General features: G+C 49.5%; 14 protein-coding genes and 2 non-coding genes across 16 annotated transcripts; 8 read left to right on the top strand and 8 right to left on the bottom strand.

The window, feature by feature from the left end:
- Positions 1-1,096: 1,096 nt before the first annotated feature.
- Positions 1,097-1,885, top strand: LOC135135858 (late histone H1-like). The gene has a single exon (XM_064064978.1). The coding sequence runs from the start codon at positions 1,097-1,099 to the stop codon at positions 1,883-1,885; it is 789 nt and encodes a 262-aa protein (XP_063921048.1).
- A 430-nt stretch (positions 1,886-2,315) lies between these two features.
- On the bottom strand, positions 2,316-2,726 carry LOC135135857 (histone H3). The gene has a single exon (XM_064064977.1). It carries the CDS (start codon positions 2,724-2,726, stop codon positions 2,316-2,318), a length of 411 nt encoding a protein of 136 aa, XP_063921047.1.
- Positions 2,727-3,017: 291 nt separating this feature from the next.
- On the top strand, positions 3,018-3,329 carry LOC135135944 (histone H4). The gene has a single exon (XM_064065072.1). It carries the CDS (start codon positions 3,018-3,020, stop codon positions 3,327-3,329), a length of 312 nt encoding a protein of 103 aa, XP_063921142.1.
- A 595-nt stretch (positions 3,330-3,924) lies between these two features.
- Positions 3,925-4,299, bottom strand: LOC135135856 (histone H2A). The gene has a single exon (XM_064064976.1). It carries the CDS (start codon positions 4,297-4,299, stop codon positions 3,925-3,927), a length of 375 nt encoding a protein of 124 aa, XP_063921046.1.
- Positions 4,300-4,615: 316 nt separating this feature from the next.
- LOC135135855 (histone H2B) lies at positions 4,616-4,987 on the top strand. The gene has a single exon (XM_064064975.1). The coding sequence runs from the start codon at positions 4,616-4,618 to the stop codon at positions 4,985-4,987; it is 372 nt and encodes a 123-aa protein (XP_063921045.1).
- A 1,115-nt stretch (positions 4,988-6,102) lies between these two features.
- Positions 6,103-6,221, bottom strand: LOC135135973 (5S ribosomal RNA). The gene has a single exon (XR_010281657.1). It is a non-coding gene; the product is annotated as a 5S ribosomal RNA (ribosomal RNA).
- A 1,649-nt stretch (positions 6,222-7,870) lies between these two features.
- LOC135135854 (late histone H1-like) lies at positions 7,871-8,659 on the top strand. The gene has a single exon (XM_064064974.1). It carries the CDS (start codon positions 7,871-7,873, stop codon positions 8,657-8,659), a length of 789 nt encoding a protein of 262 aa, XP_063921044.1.
- Positions 8,660-9,089: 430 nt separating this feature from the next.
- LOC135135853 (histone H3) lies at positions 9,090-9,500 on the bottom strand. The gene has a single exon (XM_064064973.1). The coding sequence runs from the start codon at positions 9,498-9,500 to the stop codon at positions 9,090-9,092; it is 411 nt and encodes a 136-aa protein (XP_063921043.1).
- A 291-nt stretch (positions 9,501-9,791) lies between these two features.
- Positions 9,792-10,103, top strand: LOC135135943 (histone H4). The gene has a single exon (XM_064065071.1). It carries the CDS (start codon positions 9,792-9,794, stop codon positions 10,101-10,103), a length of 312 nt encoding a protein of 103 aa, XP_063921141.1.
- Positions 10,104-10,698: 595 nt separating this feature from the next.
- Positions 10,699-11,073, bottom strand: LOC135135852 (histone H2A). The gene has a single exon (XM_064064972.1). The coding sequence runs from the start codon at positions 11,071-11,073 to the stop codon at positions 10,699-10,701; it is 375 nt and encodes a 124-aa protein (XP_063921042.1).
- A 316-nt stretch (positions 11,074-11,389) lies between these two features.
- Positions 11,390-11,761, top strand: LOC135135851 (histone H2B). The gene has a single exon (XM_064064970.1). The coding sequence runs from the start codon at positions 11,390-11,392 to the stop codon at positions 11,759-11,761; it is 372 nt and encodes a 123-aa protein (XP_063921040.1).
- Positions 11,762-12,876: 1,115 nt separating this feature from the next.
- On the bottom strand, positions 12,877-12,995 carry LOC135135972 (5S ribosomal RNA). Its single transcript, XR_010281656.1, has one exon. It is a non-coding gene; the product is annotated as a 5S ribosomal RNA (ribosomal RNA).
- A 1,649-nt stretch (positions 12,996-14,644) lies between these two features.
- LOC135135850 (late histone H1-like) lies at positions 14,645-15,433 on the top strand. The gene has a single exon (XM_064064969.1). It carries the CDS (start codon positions 14,645-14,647, stop codon positions 15,431-15,433), a length of 789 nt encoding a protein of 262 aa, XP_063921039.1.
- A 430-nt stretch (positions 15,434-15,863) lies between these two features.
- On the bottom strand, positions 15,864-16,274 carry LOC135135849 (histone H3). The gene has a single exon (XM_064064968.1). It carries the CDS (start codon positions 16,272-16,274, stop codon positions 15,864-15,866), a length of 411 nt encoding a protein of 136 aa, XP_063921038.1.
- Positions 16,275-16,565: 291 nt separating this feature from the next.
- LOC135135885 (histone H4) lies at positions 16,566-16,877 on the top strand. The gene has a single exon (XM_064065005.1). It carries the CDS (start codon positions 16,566-16,568, stop codon positions 16,875-16,877), a length of 312 nt encoding a protein of 103 aa, XP_063921075.1.
- Positions 16,878-17,472: 595 nt separating this feature from the next.
- LOC135135847 (histone H2A) lies at positions 17,473-17,847 on the bottom strand. The gene has a single exon (XM_064064967.1). It carries the CDS (start codon positions 17,845-17,847, stop codon positions 17,473-17,475), a length of 375 nt encoding a protein of 124 aa, XP_063921037.1.
- Between the last annotated feature and the right edge of the window lie 5,076 nt (positions 17,848-22,923).

The raw sequence follows: 22,923 nt of genomic DNA, 5'->3' as shown, positions 1-22,923 counted from the left end.
GAAGTTCGTTCGTCTGTAAACAATAATAGATTAAATAAACTCCATAGAATGTACAGTCTTTCAGATCTTCGAAAGAAGAAGGAAAAAAAAAAAAGAAAATAAAACTATGAAAAGCGGCCACAGGAAAGACAGAAAACGTATCGTACGTGAATCGAAGAAAGAATTTTCGTTCGCCGTCGGTGCGGTGCTGCGGGTTTCCGCGCTCGGTCCCGGCTCGAAAACGACACTCGAAACGAAGAAACTTTTGGAAAAATCCGCAAGGAAATTTTCGTCAGACGTGCAATTTCGATCGTCGATCGATCTCGTACGGAAAAAAATAAAAAAAATCCGAATTTCCTCGTCGTTTCGAGGTACGAGGAAACGACGAGACCGAATCATCTCGTCGCGGCTTCGACATGGAAATTTTTAATGTTCCCATCCTCGTACAGAGACGAGACCGCCACCGGAGGACGGCCGAAAGTCCGTTCCGTCGTTTTCGTTCGACGATCTACGTCGAAGGAGCCCCCCGTGCCCCAGGAGATCGTCGAAATCGGAAGAGTCGCTTCGAAGCGGTGACGATTTTGACCGTACCTTGCCTCTTTCGGAGGCGTTTTTTGACGAGAAAACGTCTTCCGATCGTCCCCGAGGGTGTAAAAAACCGGAAAGCATGGACGGAGGCTCACCTCGTCGAAGCGTCGTCACGGTGGCGGCGACGACGGACGTCGGAGCGTCGACGTCCACCTTCGGTACGTTGTTCGACTTTTGACAAGGTCTTCTTCGAGCGAGCGTCCGGACGGACGCCCTGCCGATTCGCCGATTCCCGCTTCGTCGAAAAATACTCGAATAAACGTCGAGGAAGGTCTGAGGCCGTGTTTCGTCCGTCTAACGACAAGGAGGCGGTGGTGACGGCGAAAAGAGAACGATGTCATCACCCGAAAGTCGAGCGCGAGGCCGCCGATTTCGAGCGAATTCCGTCAAAGTCGCGCGTTTAGTTTACAGTCCGCTTGGTTTACGTCGGGGACACTTAGACGTCGTTTTCGCCACTATTCAAATTCGATCGTGCGACCGATAACCATCGACTTTTTTTAATAACAAAAACAATCAGTTGTTCGGTAAAATGGCAGACGTAGAAAATCAAACAGCTTCCGCCGCGGTGACAGCTTCGGCCGCCGCCTCCTCCGCCGGAACGCCTCACGCCAAGAAGGAAAAGAAAGCGAAGAATCCCAGGAGCAAACCTTCCCATCCGCCGACTTCGGAGATGGTGACCAACGCCATCAAAGGTTTGAAAGAACGCGGCGGATCGTCCCTCCAGGCCATCAAAAAATTCGTCGCCGCCAACTACAAGGTCGACGCCGAAAAAGTTGCTCCGTTCATCAAGAAATACCTGAAAGGCGCCGTCGCTTCCGGTTCCCTCGTCCAGACGAAAGGCAAAGGTGCTTCCGGTTCTTTCAAGTTGGCCTCCACGACCGCCGGCGGTGCCAAAGCCGCCGCCTCCGCCGCCGAAAGGAAGAGGAAATCCGGCGCCGGCAGGACGAAGAAAGCCGCGATAGGCGCGGGAAAACGCGCTTCCGCCGGAGCCGCCGCCGCCGCCGCCGGCGAGAAGGCGGCTTCTAAGGTTTCGAAGAAGACCGCGCCGAAAGCGAAAAAGGCCGCCGCCGAAAAGAAGACCGCTTCCGTGGCCAAAGCGAAGAAGGCCGCCGCCGCCGCTGCCAGCGCCTCCGCCGCAGAGAAGAAGGCCGCCGCCGCCGCTGCCGCCAGAGCGGCGTCGAAGGCGAAATCTCCTTCGAAAGCGAAAAGATCTAACAAGGCCGGACCCACGAAGAAACCGAAAGCTCCGAAACCCAAGTCCACCAAGGCCGTCTCCGCCAAAGCGAAGAAAGCCGCTTCTCCGAAAAGAAAAAAGTGAGCGTTCGAAGAAGATGATGACGACGACGTCGTTGTTGTTGTTTCCCGGCGGTGCTCCGATCGTACATATCGACGAAGGGGCACGCATAAATGGCCCTTTTCAGGGCCACAAATTTTTTTCAAACGAATTAAAATTTTCGCTCGACCATATAAATCGAATAATGAATGAAAGAAAGAAAGAAAGAAAGAAATAAATAAATGATTGATAAGATTGATTTGAATGAATGAATGAATTTGCATGCCTTAATTTAAATTTTTTATCTTTTATTTAAGTTTTCGAACGATTCGATTCTCGAAAAAGTTGCTTAATTTTTTATTCGTTAGGAAAAATATTGAGGTTCTGAAAAGAACCGATTTTTTTGTCTCTTTCGAAAAGAGAACTGACAGTTGAGAGATGACGGTGTGATTGATGGTCGGTCGATTTTTTTTTTTTAAGCTCTTTCTCCGCGAATGCGTCTCGCCAGCTGGATGTCTTTGGGCATGATGGTGACGCGTTTGGCGTGGATGGCGCACAAGTTGGTATCTTCGAAGAGACCGACGAGGTAAGCTTCGCTAGCTTCCTGGAGAGCCATCACGGCGGAACTCTGGAAACGCAAGTCGGTCTTGAAGTCCTGGGCGATCTCCCTGACGAGACGTTGGAAGGGCAGTTTGCGGATCAAAAGTTCGGTGCTCTTCTGATAACGACGGATCTCTCGGAGAGCGACGGTTCCGGGCCTGTAACGATGGGGTTTCTTGACGCCGCCGGTCGCCGGTGCGCTTTTTCTCGCGGCCTTAGTGGCGAGCTGTTTTCTGGGGGCTTTTCCTCCCGTAGATTTACGAGCGGTCTGTTTTGTTCTTGCCATTTCGAAAAAATAAGCGAAAGATTAAAATCGATCGACGAACGAACACGCAGCAGACGGACGTTACGAACACGTTGACTGGAAATAACGGCCGACGGGCTCGCGGCGAACCTTATATAACGTTCACCGCTACAAAGTCGCTCTCTGCGCGTGTCTATTGGTCGAGCGGGACCAGAAATGGGCGTAGCTCGGAAACGTTATAAAACGACGCCGAATTTCGTAATTTTCGCAGTTCCCTTACGAACACCGTTCTGAATCCACGTCGCTCGCAAGCTTCTTCGAAGATATTCCAAGATGACCGGTAGAGGAAAAGGAGGCAAAGGCTTGGGAAAAGGTGGCGCGAAACGTCATCGCAAAGTCCTGCGCGACAACATCCAGGGCATAACGAAACCGGCCATCAGAAGATTGGCCCGTCGCGGCGGTGTGAAACGTATCTCCGGGTTGATCTACGAAGAAACCAGAGGCGTCCTCAAGGTGTTCCTCGAGAACGTGATCCGTGACGCCGTCACCTACACCGAACACGCCAAACGTAAGACCGTCACCGCCATGGACGTCGTCTACGCTTTGAAACGTCAAGGACGCACCCTCTACGGTTTCGGCGGTTAATTTTTTGCAATAGCAAGAAATTTAATCGTCGCTGATTTTGATTCTTTGACTTTTCCGTATATACGCCACGACAACAAACGAGATCGGAGAAAAAAAAAAAAACGGTTCTTTTCAGAACCACAAAATTTTTCTAACGAATAAAAAATTTCGCTTACTATATGTCGAGAATAAATAATGAATGAATGAATGAATGAATGAATGAATGGTTGGTTGTGTTGGTTTTTTTTAAAGAAATAATAATGACGATATAAAATGGAAAAAGGAAAAAAATTAAATTAAAATCACGTATTTTTAAACGTTTGCAGTAAAATTCACGAGAAGTGACAGAGAGAAAGCTTAAAAATGAACGAACAATAAGAAAAAAATTAACGTTTTCGAATCGAAAAACGATATCGTGTCATATAAAGTACTTTTCTTTCTTTCTATTATTTTTTTTTGTTTGTTTTCCATTAAGATAAGTTTGCGAGCATTTAATCGTTTGAAAAAAATTAGTGGCCCTGAGAAGGGCCGATGATGTGGGTTGTTGTTTTTCTTTTTTTTTCTCGGTAAAGCGGTCGTCCGTCCGGTCCGTTTCTTTAAAAAAAATGAAAAGAGTTTAAGGCTTCTTTTCGGTCTTCTTGGGCAAGAGGACCGCCTGGATGTTGGGCAGAACGCCGCCTTGGGCGATCGTCACTCCGGAAAGGAGCTTGTTCAACTCTTCGTCGTTCCTGATCGCCAACTGCAAATGTCTGGGAATGATCCTGGTCTTCTTGTTGTCTCTGGCGGCGTTTCCTGCCAACTCGAGAACTTCGGCGGCCAGATATTCCATGACGGCGGCGAGGTAGACGGGAGCTCCGGCACCGACGCGTTCGGCGTAGTTTCCTTTACGGAGGAGACGATGGATCCTGCCGACGGGGAACTGAAGACCGGCACGGCTCGAACGGGACTTCGCCTTTCCCTTGACTTTTCCTCCCTTTCCACGTCCTGACATTTTCTTTAATTTTCTTGCGAAAAACGAAATATAAACAAGAAGAGCGAGCGACGAGCGGCGACGACACACGTAATCGACTGCTGCGTTATTCGGTTATGTATCGGACCGGCGGTCGCGGCTTAGGCTTTATACCCTCCGTGCGGTCGGTTCAGTTCGGCGCATAGGAAGGCTAGGACGAATGGGCGTGGCCTGAGTCGGTAGACGGTCCGTTATAAAAGTAGTCGCACGCGGGGTGATATTTTTATTCGTTCGTCGAGAACCGAGCGTAGCGTTGCGTTCTGTTCTGTTCTGTTAAACTCTTATCGAATATTCGAAGATGCCACCCAAGACTAGCGGTAAAGCCGCCAAGAAGGCCGGAAAGGCCCAAAAGAACATTTCGAAGAGCGACAAGAAGAAGAAGCGCAGGAGGAAGGAGAGCTACGCTATCTACATCTACAAGGTGTTGAAACAAGTACATCCCGACACCGGTATCTCGAGCAAGGCGATGTCCATCATGAACAGTTTCGTGAACGACATCTTCGAACGTATCGCCGCCGAAGCTTCCCGCCTCGCCCACTACAACAAACGTTCGACCATCACCAGCAGGGAGATTCAGACCGCCGTACGTCTCCTCTTGCCCGGTGAATTGGCCAAGCACGCCGTCTCCGAAGGTACCAAAGCCGTCACCAAGTACACCAGCTCCAAGTAGAATGATTTTGTTATCATTTCTGTCGTCGTCCGTCGTCCATCTTTCCGGAAAAAAAAAAAAAACAACAACAACAACAAACAAATCGGTTCTTTTCAGAACCACAAATCGCATTCCTTACAAATAAGAGATTAACGAACCTCGAGAATGTTTCTTTCCCCTTTATTATTATTCGATTATTAAATGAACGAATAAAATGATACTTTTCGTTTCGGGGTGTGCGATGTTTAAATTCCGTCCGCGTCGTACGTACGTACGATCGATTTCGGTTAGAGGTTTTCGAAATGAAACTATGTTAAAAAACAGCGATATATTTTTATCGATCGATTTTTATACGATATGTAAATAAGTCAGGTCACGGGAACGTACTTGTTTTTTTTTTCTTTCTTTTTTTCCCCCCGCCGCAAGAAGGAATTTATATTATTTATTTCTTCATAACGAAGCGCTGTGCTCTCTACGATCGATTTTATCAGGAAATCATAAGATCGAGAAGAAAACGGTCGCGTTTTTTATCATTATTTTAATACTAGAATTACGAAACTGATGCAAATCTATACTGGCCGTCTGTTCGAGGAACTCGCGTACGATAAATAACGCATGTTCCTAACAAAACGGCCGTTTTTTTGCATTTTCACGATCGAGCGTGAATAAATTTCAAATTAAAAGATATTTAATCATCGATTCGTTTCTTTTCGAGTCTTCCTGAATGATTCTGATCTCGTTGTCCATGTACGGCGTTCGTTTATAAGTTCTCGTCGTGCTTTAAATTTTATTTTATCGTCGCAGACATAAATATCCATTATTTTATAAACCTAGTAGAGTGTCGTTACGCGACACCTCGATCTGATCTGGACTTGTAAATTTTTTTTTGGACTTAAAAAAAAAAAAAAAAAAAAAAAAAAGAATAAGGGGGGTGTTCGCGATAGGGCAAAACAAAAACAAAAAATCGGTCGGGAGAAGGGAGCGGAGTGTTTGAAAATTTCGAGTCGAAGGACGCGAGTGGAAAATCTTAGCGACTAACTTAAATTCTAAATTAAAAACTAGCTTAACTTATGACATACTACTTATAATAAACACATCGTTTTTTTACTAAAAACTAAAGTTTAACAAAAAGAAGAAGACAACGGCACGCGGTGTTCCCAAGCGGTCACCCATCCAAGTACTGACCGCGCCCGACGTTGCTTAACTTCGGTGATCGGACGAGAACCGGTGCTATCAACGTGGTATGGCCGTTGCCTGATGATAAGGGTAAAAAATCAGTAGAAATGGATCCGAGAAGTCGAAACGTCGAAGCAAAAGTGCCAAGATCCGACGAACGAACATCGAAGATCGAGGAGCGCAGCACAGCGCAGCGGTCTGCAACACAAAATACCAAACAAACAAACAAGCACATCACGCACGTACAACTAACAGACGAATGCCACCGACAGGATAGGGAAAGGACGACAAGACCGACAAAGAGACGAACCAGGCACATAAGGCACAATCACGGCGGACGTAGGTAAAAACAAACCATAAACCATCTTCGTCCGCCGGATTAATTACCCCTACCGCCACCTGGCCACCTGTGTGTGAATGTAATCGTAAATATACGTAAAAAACAAGTCCTGGACAACATATATATAAATATAACCCAAAAAGCAGCATTTGCAATATTTTACAAACAACCGCCGTCATAAATTCGCCGTATCTCGATGGTTCGAATGCTTTGAAAAACACTTGCCTTGATAATATAATAGTGTAAGTGAATTGAATTAAAAAATAATAGTTGAAAGATGTTAAAATAGTTCGAAGTTCGTTCGTCTGTAAACAATAATAGATTAAATAAACTCCATAGAATGTACAGTCTTTCAGATCTTCGAAAGAAGAAGGAAAAAAAAAAAAGAAAATAAAACTATGAAAAGCGGCCACAGGAAAGACAGAAAACGTATCGTACGTGAATCGAAGAAAGAATTTTCGTTCGCCGTCGGTGCGGTGCTGCGGGTTTCCGCGCTCGGTCCCGGCTCGAAAACGACACTCGAAACGAAGAAACTTTTGGAAAAATCCGCAAGGAAATTTTCGTCAGACGTGCAATTTCGATCGTCGATCGATCTCGTACGGAAAAAAATAAAAAAAATCCGAATTTCCTCGTCGTTTCGAGGTACGAGGAAACGACGAGACCGAATCATCTCGTCGCGGCTTCGACATGGAAATTTTTAATGTTCCCATCCTCGTACAGAGACGAGACCGCCACCGGAGGACGGCCGAAAGTCCGTTCCGTCGTTTTCGTTCGACGATCTACGTCGAAGGAGCCCCCCGTGCCCCAGGAGATCGTCGAAATCGGAAGAGTCGCTTCGAAGCGGTGACGATTTTGACCGTACCTTGCCTCTTTCGGAGGCGTTTTTTGACGAGAAAACGTCTTCCGATCGTCCCCGAGGGTGTAAAAAACCGGAAAGCATGGACGGAGGCTCACCTCGTCGAAGCGTCGTCACGGTGGCGGCGACGACGGACGTCGGAGCGTCGACGTCCACCTTCGGTACGTTGTTCGACTTTTGACAAGGTCTTCTTCGAGCGAGCGTCCGGACGGACGCCCTGCCGATTCGCCGATTCCCGCTTCGTCGAAAAATACTCGAATAAACGTCGAGGAAGGTCTGAGGCCGTGTTTCGTCCGTCTAACGACAAGGAGGCGGTGGTGACGGCGAAAAGAGAACGATGTCATCACCCGAAAGTCGAGCGCGAGGCCGCCGATTTCGAGCGAATTCCGTCAAAGTCGCGCGTTTAGTTTACAGTCCGCTTGGTTTACGTCGGGGACACTTAGACGTCGTTTTCGCCACTATTCAAATTCGATCGTGCGACCGATAACCATCGACTTTTTTTAATAACAAAAACAATCAGTTGTTCGGTAAAATGGCAGACGTAGAAAATCAAACAGCTTCCGCCGCGGTGACAGCTTCGGCCGCCGCCTCCTCCGCCGGAACGCCTCACGCCAAGAAGGAAAAGAAAGCGAAGAATCCCAGGAGCAAACCTTCCCATCCGCCGACTTCGGAGATGGTGACCAACGCCATCAAAGGTTTGAAAGAACGCGGCGGATCGTCCCTCCAGGCCATCAAAAAATTCGTCGCCGCCAACTACAAGGTCGACGCCGAAAAAGTTGCTCCGTTCATCAAGAAATACCTGAAAGGCGCCGTCGCTTCCGGTTCCCTCGTCCAGACGAAAGGCAAAGGTGCTTCCGGTTCTTTCAAGTTGGCCTCCACGACCGCCGGCGGTGCCAAAGCCGCCGCCTCCGCCGCCGAAAGGAAGAGGAAATCCGGCGCCGGCAGGACGAAGAAAGCCGCGATAGGCGCGGGAAAACGCGCTTCCGCCGGAGCCGCCGCCGCCGCCGCCGGCGAGAAGGCGGCTTCTAAGGTTTCGAAGAAGACCGCGCCGAAAGCGAAAAAGGCCGCCGCCGAAAAGAAGACCGCTTCCGTGGCCAAAGCGAAGAAGGCCGCCGCCGCCGCTGCCAGCGCCTCCGCCGCAGAGAAGAAGGCCGCCGCCGCCGCTGCCGCCAGAGCGGCGTCGAAGGCGAAATCTCCTTCGAAAGCGAAAAGATCTAACAAGGCCGGACCCACGAAGAAACCGAAAGCTCCGAAACCCAAGTCCACCAAGGCCGTCTCCGCCAAAGCGAAGAAAGCCGCTTCTCCGAAAAGAAAAAAGTGAGCGTTCGAAGAAGATGATGACGACGACGTCGTTGTTGTTGTTTCCCGGCGGTGCTCCGATCGTACATATCGACGAAGGGGCACGCATAAATGGCCCTTTTCAGGGCCACAAATTTTTTTCAAACGAATTAAAATTTTCGCTCGACCATATAAATCGAATAATGAATGAAAGAAAGAAAGAAAGAAAGAAATAAATAAATGATTGATAAGATTGATTTGAATGAATGAATGAATTTGCATGCCTTAATTTAAATTTTTTATCTTTTATTTAAGTTTTCGAACGATTCGATTCTCGAAAAAGTTGCTTAATTTTTTATTCGTTAGGAAAAATATTGAGGTTCTGAAAAGAACCGATTTTTTTGTCTCTTTCGAAAAGAGAACTGACAGTTGAGAGATGACGGTGTGATTGATGGTCGGTCGATTTTTTTTTTTTAAGCTCTTTCTCCGCGAATGCGTCTCGCCAGCTGGATGTCTTTGGGCATGATGGTGACGCGTTTGGCGTGGATGGCGCACAAGTTGGTATCTTCGAAGAGACCGACGAGGTAAGCTTCGCTAGCTTCCTGGAGAGCCATCACGGCGGAACTCTGGAAACGCAAGTCGGTCTTGAAGTCCTGGGCGATCTCCCTGACGAGACGTTGGAAGGGCAGTTTGCGGATCAAAAGTTCGGTGCTCTTCTGATAACGACGGATCTCTCGGAGAGCGACGGTTCCGGGCCTGTAACGATGGGGTTTCTTGACGCCGCCGGTCGCCGGTGCGCTTTTTCTCGCGGCCTTAGTGGCGAGCTGTTTTCTGGGGGCTTTTCCTCCCGTAGATTTACGAGCGGTCTGTTTTGTTCTTGCCATTTCGAAAAAATAAGCGAAAGATTAAAATCGATCGACGAACGAACACGCAGCAGACGGACGTTACGAACACGTTGACTGGAAATAACGGCCGACGGGCTCGCGGCGAACCTTATATAACGTTCACCGCTACAAAGTCGCTCTCTGCGCGTGTCTATTGGTCGAGCGGGACCAGAAATGGGCGTAGCTCGGAAACGTTATAAAACGACGCCGAATTTCGTAATTTTCGCAGTTCCCTTACGAACACCGTTCTGAATCCACGTCGCTCGCAAGCTTCTTCGAAGATATTCCAAGATGACCGGTAGAGGAAAAGGAGGCAAAGGCTTGGGAAAAGGTGGCGCGAAACGTCATCGCAAAGTCCTGCGCGACAACATCCAGGGCATAACGAAACCGGCCATCAGAAGATTGGCCCGTCGCGGCGGTGTGAAACGTATCTCCGGGTTGATCTACGAAGAAACCAGAGGCGTCCTCAAGGTGTTCCTCGAGAACGTGATCCGTGACGCCGTCACCTACACCGAACACGCCAAACGTAAGACCGTCACCGCCATGGACGTCGTCTACGCTTTGAAACGTCAAGGACGCACCCTCTACGGTTTCGGCGGTTAATTTTTTGCAATAGCAAGAAATTTAATCGTCGCTGATTTTGATTCTTTGACTTTTCCGTATATACGCCACGACAACAAACGAGATCGGAGAAAAAAAAAAAAACGGTTCTTTTCAGAACCACAAAATTTTTCTAACGAATAAAAAATTTCGCTTACTATATGTCGAGAATAAATAATGAATGAATGAATGAATGAATGAATGAATGGTTGGTTGTGTTGGTTTTTTTTAAAGAAATAATAATGACGATATAAAATGGAAAAAGGAAAAAAATTAAATTAAAATCACGTATTTTTAAACGTTTGCAGTAAAATTCACGAGAAGTGACAGAGAGAAAGCTTAAAAATGAACGAACAATAAGAAAAAAATTAACGTTTTCGAATCGAAAAACGATATCGTGTCATATAAAGTACTTTTCTTTCTTTCTATTATTTTTTTTTGTTTGTTTTCCATTAAGATAAGTTTGCGAGCATTTAATCGTTTGAAAAAAATTAGTGGCCCTGAGAAGGGCCGATGATGTGGGTTGTTGTTTTTCTTTTTTTTTCTCGGTAAAGCGGTCGTCCGTCCGGTCCGTTTCTTTAAAAAAAATGAAAAGAGTTTAAGGCTTCTTTTCGGTCTTCTTGGGCAAGAGGACCGCCTGGATGTTGGGCAGAACGCCGCCTTGGGCGATCGTCACTCCGGAAAGGAGCTTGTTCAACTCTTCGTCGTTCCTGATCGCCAACTGCAAATGTCTGGGAATGATCCTGGTCTTCTTGTTGTCTCTGGCGGCGTTTCCTGCCAACTCGAGAACTTCGGCGGCCAGATATTCCATGACGGCGGCGAGGTAGACGGGAGCTCCGGCACCGACGCGTTCGGCGTAGTTTCCTTTACGGAGGAGACGATGGATCCTGCCGACGGGGAACTGAAGACCGGCACGGCTCGAACGGGACTTCGCCTTTCCCTTGACTTTTCCTCCCTTTCCACGTCCTGACATTTTCTTTAATTTTCTTGCGAAAAACGAAATATAAACAAGAAGAGCGAGCGACGAGCGGCGACGACACACGTAATCGACTGCTGCGTTATTCGGTTATGTATCGGACCGGCGGTCGCGGCTTAGGCTTTATACCCTCCGTGCGGTCGGTTCAGTTCGGCGCATAGGAAGGCTAGGACGAATGGGCGTGGCCTGAGTCGGTAGACGGTCCGTTATAAAAGTAGTCGCACGCGGGGTGATATTTTTATTCGTTCGTCGAGAACCGAGCGTAGCGTTGCGTTCTGTTCTGTTCTGTTAAACTCTTATCGAATATTCGAAGATGCCACCCAAGACTAGCGGTAAAGCCGCCAAGAAGGCCGGAAAGGCCCAAAAGAACATTTCGAAGAGCGACAAGAAGAAGAAGCGCAGGAGGAAGGAGAGCTACGCTATCTACATCTACAAGGTGTTGAAACAAGTACATCCCGACACCGGTATCTCGAGCAAGGCGATGTCCATCATGAACAGTTTCGTGAACGACATCTTCGAACGTATCGCCGCCGAAGCTTCCCGCCTCGCCCACTACAACAAACGTTCGACCATCACCAGCAGGGAGATTCAGACCGCCGTACGTCTCCTCTTGCCCGGTGAATTGGCCAAGCACGCCGTCTCCGAAGGTACCAAAGCCGTCACCAAGTACACCAGCTCCAAGTAGAATGATTTTGTTATCATTTCTGTCGTCGTCCGTCGTCCATCTTTCCGGAAAAAAAAAAAAAACAACAACAACAACAAACAAATCGGTTCTTTTCAGAACCACAAATCGCATTCCTTACAAATAAGAGATTAACGAACCTCGAGAATGTTTCTTTCCCCTTTATTATTATTCGATTATTAAATGAACGAATAAAATGATACTTTTCGTTTCGGGGTGTGCGATGTTTAAATTCCGTCCGCGTCGTACGTACGTACGATCGATTTCGGTTAGAGGTTTTCGAAATGAAACTATGTTAAAAAACAGCGATATATTTTTATCGATCGATTTTTATACGATATGTAAATAAGTCAGGTCACGGGAACGTACTTGTTTTTTTTTTCTTTCTTTTTTTCCCCCCGCCGCAAGAAGGAATTTATATTATTTATTTCTTCATAACGAAGCGCTGTGCTCTCTACGATCGATTTTATCAGGAAATCATAAGATCGAGAAGAAAACGGTCGCGTTTTTTATCATTATTTTAATACTAGAATTACGAAACTGATGCAAATCTATACTGGCCGTCTGTTCGAGGAACTCGCGTACGATAAATAACGCATGTTCCTAACAAAACGGCCGTTTTTTTGCATTTTCACGATCGAGCGTGAATAAATTTCAAATTAAAAGATATTTAATCATCGATTCGTTTCTTTTCGAGTCTTCCTGAATGATTCTGATCTCGTTGTCCATGTACGGCGTTCGTTTATAAGTTCTCGTCGTGCTTTAAATTTTATTTTATCGTCGCAGACATAAATATCCATTATTTTATAAACCTAGTAGAGTGTCGTTACGCGACACCTCGATCTGATCTGGACTTGTAAATTTTTTTTTGGACTTAAAAAAAAAAAAAAAAAAAAAAAAAAGAATAAGGGGGGTGTTCGCGATAGGGCAAAACAAAAACAAAAAATCGGTCGGGAGAAGGGAGCGGAGTGTTTGAAAATTTCGAGTCGAAGGACGCGAGTGGAAAATCTTAGCGACTAACTTAAATTCTAAATTAAAAACTAGCTTAACTTATGACATACTACTTATAATAAACACATCGTTTTTTTACTAAAAACTAAAGTTTAACAAAAAGAAGAAGACAACGGCACGCGGTGTTCCCAAGCGGTCACCCATCCAAGTACTGACCGCGCCCGACGTTGCTTAACTTCGGTGATCGGACGAGAACCGGTGCTATCAACGTGGTATGGCCGTTGCCTGATGATAAGGGTAAAAAATCAGTAGAAATGGATCCGAGAAGTCGAAACGTCGAAGCAAAAGTGCCAAGATCCGACGAACGAACATCGAAGATCGAGGAGCGCAGCACAGCGCAGCGGTCTGCAACACAAAATACCAAACAAACAAACAAGCACATCACGCACGTACAACTAACAGACGAATGCCACCGACAGGATAGGGAAAGGACGACAAGACCGACAAAGAGACGAACCAGGCACATAAGGCACAATCACGGCGGACGTAGGTAAAAACAAACCATAAACCATCTTCGTCCGCCGGATTAATTACCCCTACCGCCACCTGGCCACCTGTGTGTGAATGTAATCGTAAATATACGTAAAAAACAAGTCCTGGACAACATATATATAAATATAACCCAAAAAGCAGCATTTGCAATATTTTACAAACAACCGCCGTCATAAATTCGCCGTATCTCGATGGTTCGAATGCTTTGAAAAACACTTGCCTTGATAATATAATAGTGTAAGTGAATTGAATTAAAAAATAATAGTTGAAAGATGTTAAAATAGTTCGAAGTTCGTTCGTCTGTAAACAATAATAGATTAAATAAACTCCATAGAATGTACAGTCTTTCAGATCTTCGAAAGAAGAAGGAAAAAAAAAAAAGAAAATAAAACTATGAAAAGCGGCCACAGGAAAGACAGAAAACGTATCGTACGTGAATCGAAGAAAGAATTTTCGTTCGCCGTCGGTGCGGTGCTGCGGGTTTCCGCGCTCGGTCCCGGCTCGAAAACGACACTCGAAACGAAGAAACTTTTGGAAAAATCCGCAAGGAAATTTTCGTCAGACGTGCAATTTCGATCGTCGATCGATCTCGTACGGAAAAAAATAAAAAAAATCCGAATTTCCTCGTCGTTTCGAGGTACGAGGAAACGACGAGACCGAATCATCTCGTCGCGGCTTCGACATGGAAATTTTTAATGTTCCCATCCTCGTACAGAGACGAGACCGCCACCGGAGGACGGCCGAAAGTCCGTTCCGTCGTTTTCGTTCGACGATCTACGTCGAAGGAGCCCCCCGTGCCCCAGGAGATCGTCGAAATCGGAAGAGTCGCTTCGAAGCGGTGACGATTTTGACCGTACCTTGCCTCTTTCGGAGGCGTTTTTTGACGAGAAAACGTCTTCCGATCGTCCCCGAGGGTGTAAAAAACCGGAAAGCATGGACGGAGGCTCACCTCGTCGAAGCGTCGTCACGGTGGCGGCGACGACGGACGTCGGAGCGTCGACGTCCACCTTCGGTACGTTGTTCGACTTTTGACAAGGTCTTCTTCGAGCGAGCGTCCGGACGGACGCCCTGCCGATTCGCCGATTCCCGCTTCGTCGAAAAATACTCGAATAAACGTCGAGGAAGGTCTGAGGCCGTGTTTCGTCCGTCTAACGACAAGGAGGCGGTGGTGACGGCGAAAAGAGAACGATGTCATCACCCGAAAGTCGAGCGCGAGGCCGCCGATTTCGAGCGAATTCCGTCAAAGTCGCGCGTTTAGTTTACAGTCCGCTTGGTTTACGTCGGGGACACTTAGACGTCGTTTTCGCCACTATTCAAATTCGATCGTGCGACCGATAACCATCGACTTTTTTTAATAACAAAAACAATCAGTTGTTCGGTAAAATGGCAGACGTAGAAAATCAAACAGCTTCCGCCGCGGTGACAGCTTCGGCCGCCGCCTCCTCCGCCGGAACGCCTCACGCCAAGAAGGAAAAGAAAGCGAAGAATCCCAGGAGCAAACCTTCCCATCCGCCGACTTCGGAGATGGTGACCAACGCCATCAAAGGTTTGAAAGAACGCGGCGGATCGTCCCTCCAGGCCATCAAAAAATTCGTCGCCGCCAACTACAAGGTCGACGCCGAAAAAGTTGCTCCGTTCATCAAGAAATACCTGAAAGGCGCCGTCGCTTCCGGTTCCCTCGTCCAGACGAAAGGCAAAGGTGCTTCCGGTTCTTTCAAGTTGGCCTCCACGACCGCCGGCGGTGCCAAAGCCGCCGCCTCCGCCGCCGAAAGGAAGAGGAAATCCGGCGCCGGCAGGACGAAGAAAGCCGCGATAGGCGCGGGAAAACGCGCTTCCGCCGGAGCCGCCGCCGCCGCCGCCGGCGAGAAGGCGGCTTCTAAGGTTTCGAAGAAGACCGCGCCGAAAGCGAAAAAGGCCGCCGCCGAAAAGAAGACCGCTTCCGTGGCCAAAGCGAAGAAGGCCGCCGCCGCCGCTGCCAGCGCCTCCGCCGCAGAGAAGAAGGCCGCCGCCGCCGCTGCCGCCAGAGCGGCGTCGAAGGCGAAATCTCCTTCGAAAGCGAAAAGATCTAACAAGGCCGGACCCACGAAGAAACCGAAAGCTCCGAAACCCAAGTCCACCAAGGCCGTCTCCGCCAAAGCGAAGAAAGCCGCTTCTCCGAAAAGAAAAAAGTGAGCGTTCGAAGAAGATGATGACGACGACGTCGTTGTTGTTGTTTCCCGGCGGTGCTCCGATCGTACATATCGACGAAGGGGCACGCATAAATGGCCCTTTTCAGGGCCACAAATTTTTTTCAAACGAATTAAAATTTTCGCTCGACCATATAAATCGAATAATGAATGAAAGAAAGAAAGAAAGAAAGAAATAAATAAATGATTGATAAGATTGATTTGAATGAATGAATGAATTTGCATGCCTTAATTTAAATTTTTTATCTTTTATTTAAGTTTTCGAACGATTCGATTCTCGAAAAAGTTGCTTAATTTTTTATTCGTTAGGAAAAATATTGAGGTTCTGAAAAGAACCGATTTTTTTGTCTCTTTCGAAAAGAGAACTGACAGTTGAGAGATGACGGTGTGATTGATGGTCGGTCGATTTTTTTTTTTTAAGCTCTTTCTCCGCGAATGCGTCTCGCCAGCTGGATGTCTTTGGGCATGATGGTGACGCGTTTGGCGTGGATGGCGCACAAGTTGGTATCTTCGAAGAGACCGACGAGGTAAGCTTCGCTAGCTTCCTGGAGAGCCATCACGGCGGAACTCTGGAAACGCAAGTCGGTCTTGAAGTCCTGGGCGATCTCCCTGACGAGACGTTGGAAGGGCAGTTTGCGGATCAAAAGTTCGGTGCTCTTCTGATAACGACGGATCTCTCGGAGAGCGACGGTTCCGGGCCTGTAACGATGGGGTTTCTTGACGCCGCCGGTCGCCGGTGCGCTTTTTCTCGCGGCCTTAGTGGCGAGCTGTTTTCTGGGGGCTTTTCCTCCCGTAGATTTACGAGCGGTCTGTTTTGTTCTTGCCATTTCGAAAAAATAAGCGAAAGATTAAAATCGATCGACGAACGAACACGCAGCAGACGGACGTTACGAACACGTTGACTGGAAATAACGGCCGACGGGCTCGCGGCGAACCTTATATAACGTTCACCGCTACAAAGTCGCTCTCTGCGCGTGTCTATTGGTCGAGCGGGACCAGAAATGGGCGTAGCTCGGAAACGTTATAAAACGACGCCGAATTTCGTAATTTTCGCAGTTCCCTTACGAACACCGTTCTGAATCCACGTCGCTCGCAAGCTTCTTCGAAGATATTCCAAGATGACCGGTAGAGGAAAAGGAGGCAAAGGCTTGGGAAAAGGTGGCGCGAAACGTCATCGCAAAGTCCTGCGCGACAACATCCAGGGCATAACGAAACCGGCCATCAGAAGATTGGCCCGTCGCGGCGGTGTGAAACGTATCTCCGGGTTGATCTACGAAGAAACCAGAGGCGTCCTCAAGGTGTTCCTCGAGAACGTGATCCGTGACGCCGTCACCTACACCGAACACGCCAAACGTAAGACCGTCACCGCCATGGACGTCGTCTACGCTTTGAAACGTCAAGGACGCACCCTCTACGGTTTCGGCGGTTAATTTTTTGCAATAGCAAGAAATTTAATCGTCGCTGATTTTGATTCTTTGACTTTTCCGTATATACGCCACGACAACAAACGAGATCGGAGAAAAAAAAAAAAACGGTTCTTTTCAGAACCACAAAATTTTTCTAACGAATAAAAAATTTCGCTTACTATATGTCGAGAATAAATAATGAATGAATGAATGAATGAATGAATGAATGGTTGGTTGTGTTGGTTTTTTTTAAAGAAATAATAATGACGATATAAAATGGAAAAAGGAAAAAAATTAAATTAAAATCACGTATTTTTAAACGTTTGCAGTAAAATTCACGAGAAGTGACAGAGAGAAAGCTTAAAAATGAACGAACAATAAGAAAAAAATTAACGTTTTCGAATCGAAAAACGATATCGTGTCATATAAAGTACTTTTCTTTCTTTCTATTATTTTTTTTTGTTTGTTTTCCATTAAGATAAGTTTGCGAGCATTTAATCGTTTGAAAAAAATTAGTGGCCCTGAGAAGGGCCGATGATGTGGGTTGTTGTTTTTCTTTTTTTTTCTCGGTAAAGCGGTCGTCCGTCCGGTCCGTTTCTTTAAAAAAAATGAAAAGAGTTTAAGGCTTCTTTTCGGTCTTCTTGGGCAAGAGGACCGCCTGGATGTTGGGCAGAACGCCGCCTTGGGCGATCGTCACTCCGGAAAGGAGCTTGTTCAACTCTTCGTCGTTCCTGATCGCCAACTGCAAATGTCTGGGAATGATCCTGGTCTTCTTGTTGTCTCTGGCGGCGTTTCCTGCCAACTCGAGAACTTCGGCGGCCAGATATTCCATGACGGCGGCGAGGTAGACGGGAGCTCCGGCACCGACGCGTTCGGCGTAGTTTCCTTTACGGAGGAGACGATGGATCCTGCCGACGGGGAACTGAAGACCGGCACGGCTCGAACGGGACTTCGCCTTTCCCTTGACTTTTCCTCCCTTTCCACGTCCTGACATTTTCTTTAATTTTCTTGCGAAAAACGAAATATAAACAAGAAGAGCGAGCGACGAGCGGCGACGACACACGTAATCGACTGCTGCGTTATTCGGTTATGTATCGGACCGGTTTTTTTTTTTTTTTTTTTTTTTTTTGGTGGAGGGGAAATGTCTACGCAGACCACCGTAATGGTTCTTGGCCTCTTCTGCGGCCTACGGTGGTACTGGGGGAATGGTTACCGCCCTAAAACCCCTCCTTCTTCTGCTCGGGTACCAGGACATTGTCCCTTACACCCACAACGCGCATCCCGGTAGACACAGCGGGGGCTGCGCTACCGAGCTCGGTTGAGCTATTGATTGCCTAGGAGTTGGCCCCCATCGTCGGCTCTTCCTCGCGGTCCTGCGGCCGGTGGAGAGATCTGAAACAGAAACAATGCGCTATGCGCTGGCGTTAGATGTGCAACACCTTGGAGGCGATGCGGTCGGGAATTTGGGAAGGCCGGGAAAGGCCGGTCGGTGGAGACGGCAGGTGGTGTTACTTGCCGATTCGGTCTTCAAGCAGCGCCCTACGGGGCCGCTTGCGACTGGGGGGGGCTTCCTCGTCGAACTCGTAGTCGACGGCTTCTCGCACCAGGGGGTTGGGGTGCTCTTCAGCTTTCCTGAAGGCTCGGAGGGCGACTTCGTGCAGGAACTCCTTCAGCGGCGGGAGGTTGGCCTCTCGGAGCAGTTGGGCGTTTCTGACGAACCATGGGGCTTTGAAAACCTGTCGGAGAATTTTCGTCTGGATGACTTCCAGACGGTGGAACTGGGTTTTGGAGGGTTCATAGCTCCAGGCCACTGAAGCATAGGACATGGTGGGGCGGATGATGGCGCGATACAGCAACAACTTGTTCCTGATCGACACCTTACTGCGCCTTCCGATCAGCGCAGACAACGAACCCTTTATCTTGTTCGTATTGGCCACGATGTAGTCAATATGAGGGATAAAGGACAGCCGTTTGTCGACGATGACACCTAGGTATTTTGCTTGGCTCCGCCAAGGGATGACCCGGTTAAACATCGTGACGTTTCCTTCAGGCCCAGTACGTCTTTTCGAGATAAGAAGCGCAGTGCTCTTTTCTGGATTGACTGTAATGAGCCATCGTTTGCACCACTCCTCCAGCGCATCCACGGCCTCCTGTAAGTAGGAGGTTACGAGGTGCGGCATTTTGGAGCGCGTAAGGATAGCCGTGTCGTCCGCGTAGATCGCAAGGCTAGTTCGGGGGAGTTTGGGTATGTCCGCGGTGAAAACCGCGTACAGGAGCGGGGAAAGCGCCGAGCCCTGGGGGACTCCTGCGCTAATTGGATGCTCCGCAGATAAAGCGTGCCCAATGCGTGCTTTAAACGTGCGGGAATCCAGGAAAGATTGGATGAGCTGCACCATCGCCAACGGCACGCCTGCTTGGTGAAGCTTGTAAACAAGTCCATCATGCCAGACGGTGTCGAAAGCCTTCGCAACGTCGAGGAACACCGCGCCAGTCAATTGTTTCCATTCAATTGATTTTGCGGCGAATTCGACTACTCGGAGGAGTTGTTCGGAGGTTGAGTGTTGGGGGCGAAAACCGAACTGTTCATCGGGGACTACGCCTCGTTCGTTGACGAACTCAGCTAGCCGTTTCCGAATCACACGTTCAGCGATCTTCCCCACGGACGATAGGAGACTGATGGGTCGATGATTTTCCGGGAAAATGTGATTTTTCCCCGGTTTCGGGATGAAAATGACGTGGGCTTCTTTCCACCTAGCTGGAAAAAGACGGAATTTAAACATTGCATTAATTATACCTGCTAGTGCGACGATGGCTTCGTCGGAGAGGTTCTTCAATGCTTTGTTCGGGATGCCATCTGGGCCTGGGGCTTTCCTGGGTTTGAGGAGTCGGATGATTTCGCGGATTTCGTCGGGATGGACTTCGCGGATCTGGTCGTCTTCGTCGGGTTCTGCCATTCGAATTTCTTCGACGGTTTCCTCGACGAGGTCCAGGTGCTCGTCATCTGCATCAGGGTCGATGTTCGTCTGGCATTGGTTCTCCAGACTGTGAGCGAAGGCGGCGGCTTTGTCCTCTTCTGTGAAGACGATGCCGTTGTTCGCGCTGTGGATCGGTGGAAGTGGCCGCTTGTCGCTTCTCAGCGCATTGGCCATTTTCCAGGTCGATCCGTCCACGGTGTTCAGGGATTCTAGTCGTTGTTCCCACTGCTCGTTCCTAAGATTGAGCAGTGCTCGCCGGACTTCCCATTGGAGGCGGTTCGCTGCAGTCCGGTCGTCCTGTTCTCCAGTTCGTCGTGCTGTTCGTCTGGCTCTGTTCTTTTCCCTGATGAGATTCGCGATACGCTGTGGTATCGCGGGCCGTTTGAATGGCCGCACAGGGCGTCGAATTGAGGTCGCGTCGATGGAGGCTCGGATACGATTTTCGTAGTCCAGGGTTGCTCTTTCGACTTGCTCGCTGTCCTGGAAATTCGTTACAAACTCACCAAAGTTGCCCTTGATATGTTCGGCGAATTTCGTCCAGTCCGTGGTCGTGATTATGTTGGCCGCGGGATCGTTGGGTTCGTTCCCGATGCGCATAATCACCGGGAGGTGGTCGGAGTGGAGCTCGTCGACGACGTTGACGTCCACTTCGTGTCGGAGATTCTTGACGAGGGCAATGTCCAAGACATCACCTGGTGCATCTGGTCGGGCTCGGTGGTAGAACGTCGGTTCCTCGGTGGAGATGACGTCTACTTCCGCGGTGTTATGGAGGAAGGTTAGGAGACGCCTTCCGTTCGCGTTGTTCTGGCGGCTGTGCCAGTCCGAATGCTTGGCGTTGAAATCGCCAGCTGCGATGGTGGCCTCTTCGCCTGCGACGAGGTCAGCGATGTCTTCAACCTGGAGCGTGTTGGAGTTGTTGTAACAAGCGATTAGGCGCAGAGGCCCTCTCGCAGTCACAACGGTTACCGCCGTCGCTTCTAGTTGTCGGAGATCGGGGACGTAAGAAGAAGAGTGTTTAATCTCTTTTCTTACGTAGATGGCCGTTCCTCTCCCGTTTCCGTCCCGTCGTTCCGTTCGGTGCAAGGTGTAACCCGGCATCTTGGGATCTCGGGAGTCCCACAGGAGGTTCGTCTCGTTGACGAGGATGGCATCGAGCTGGTGGTCTTCCATGAACTCTTCGAGTTCATAACGCCCGCTCCGGAGTCCATTGGCATTCCAGAAGGCGATCTGTAATGAATTTACAATTAGTGGCGTACTACCCATCTAATTTTTAAAAAGGAGGGGAAGGAATGCCGCCATTTTCTCCGCCATGGACTGCGAGTCCTTGGCGGCGGCGATGGCGGTCATCAGTTGGGTCTTCTGGAGCTGCAGGTCGGCCTGTTGGCGAGCCGTGAGGGCGACCTTCTTGGGAACGGGAGCGGGTTTGGGTTTTGGGGTGGCCTTGGGGAGGGCACCGCGTTTGGGGGCGGCGGTCCTGGGGGCGGTCGTCTTGGACGATGTGGGAGGCTTCTTGGAAGCCTTCTGTTGCTGCGATTTGGGGAACTTGGGACACCCCTTGTAGCTGGCCGGGTGTGGCCCGCTACAATTCGCGCATTTCGCGGGCTGCCTGCGTTGCTTCTCGCAGTCGCTGGTCTGGTGATCGGCGCCGCACTTGACGCAACGGTGTTCGGCCCTGCAGTTCCGCTGGGAGTGGTGGAACCGCTGGCAGCGGTGGCACTGGGCAGCATCCTTCCTCTTATGGGGCTTCTCCACCTTGACGGAGAGGCCGCAAAGTGTCTTCACCTCGAAAACTTCGGCCTTCTTGGCCATAGGCATCTCGGCGAGGACGAGGGGCATCGGGCGGTCGTTTCGGCTCATCCGACTGACCTGAATTGGTTGGAGACCCAGAGACTCCAGGTCTTCCAACACCTCCTGGCTGGCAACTCCTACGGCGATGCCGCGGATGACTACGCGGAGAGTTTTCTCCTCCGGGAGCGTGAAGGTGTGATACTGCACCTTCATGTTGTCCAGAAGTCTTACCAGGCTTCTGAAGTCGCTCACCTCGACCGGCTGAATGCGCACCCCTTCCGGGGTGGATTTCGCCTTCGAATACCGGATGGAGTTTTCCGTCATCCGACGCGAAACTTCTGACCATCTCTGGCCGTCCCGCAGGATTATGGGCGGAATCCTGCTTTTCGGGGTGGTTGGGGGACGTGGTGTCACCACGGGGACCTCCGTCTCCATGGTCTCCTCCTGGGGCTCGGGCCGGGGCTCGGCGGGGGTCTCGTCGACGACCGGGGTGGTCTCGGCGGTGGTGGCGGGCTTGGCCCTGGCGGTGTCCCGGCTTGGGCCTGCCGGGGGCTGGGGCTGGGGCTTCTTTTGCTGCTTGGCAGCATGGGGGGCTGTCTGGGGCTTGGCATTTTTCTGCTGCTTCTTGCCAGCAGCAGATGGGGCTGGCTTCTCCGTGGCCGCGGGCTTGGCTGGTGGCTTGGGCTTCACGGTCGGGGGCGGAGACGCAATTTTCGGCTTTTTGGCCGAAGTGGAAGGCGTGGGGGCTTGCTCCTCGCCGCTAAGGGCGGAGAACATATTGCCAGTCGTGAAGACTGGCTGGGGGGTGGGGGTGGCTGGCCTCTTTGCGCCAGCTCTGGCGGTGGGGACCTCCTCGAAGGGGGACTCCAGGGGGGCCTCTTCGGACGTGATGTCCATGGACTCGTCCGAGTCCGAGGTGTCATCGTCGGTGGAGGTCTCGGCCGGGGTGTAGACCTCCTCCATTTTCTTCTCGATCCTCGAGATCCTTCTGGCATGCTTCTTCAATGCTGCCTCCATCCTGGACACGATGGCCAAGATTCTCGACAGCATGGCATCTCCTGGGGCCCCTGCCTGCGCCATGGTGGCACTGACAGAGCCTGGGACGTGTTGTGGTTGCGAAATTATTTGTGCCACATCGACCACTAATCGCTTTGAAAAAAGCAGCGTAGCCGATGGAAAACGTTGCGAAACGTTGCACAAGGGATGCTAGCGATAGCGCGCTGAAAAGCACAGTAACGCAGCGAACTCGGTGAACTTCACTGGAGCGTTGGGTCACAGCACGACGGCAGATTCACAAAAGCAAAAAA

This window comes from Zophobas morio, unplaced genomic scaffold (genome assembly GCF_036711695.1).
Source record: "Zophobas morio isolate AGI-343-1 ecotype UQ-CSIRO unplaced genomic scaffold, CSIRO_AGI_Zmor_V1 ptg000025l, whole genome shotgun sequence".
Classification (NCBI taxonomy): domain Eukaryota; kingdom Metazoa; phylum Arthropoda; class Insecta; order Coleoptera; family Tenebrionidae; genus Zophobas; species Zophobas morio.
This window is presented reverse-complemented; position numbering and strand designations above follow the sequence as displayed.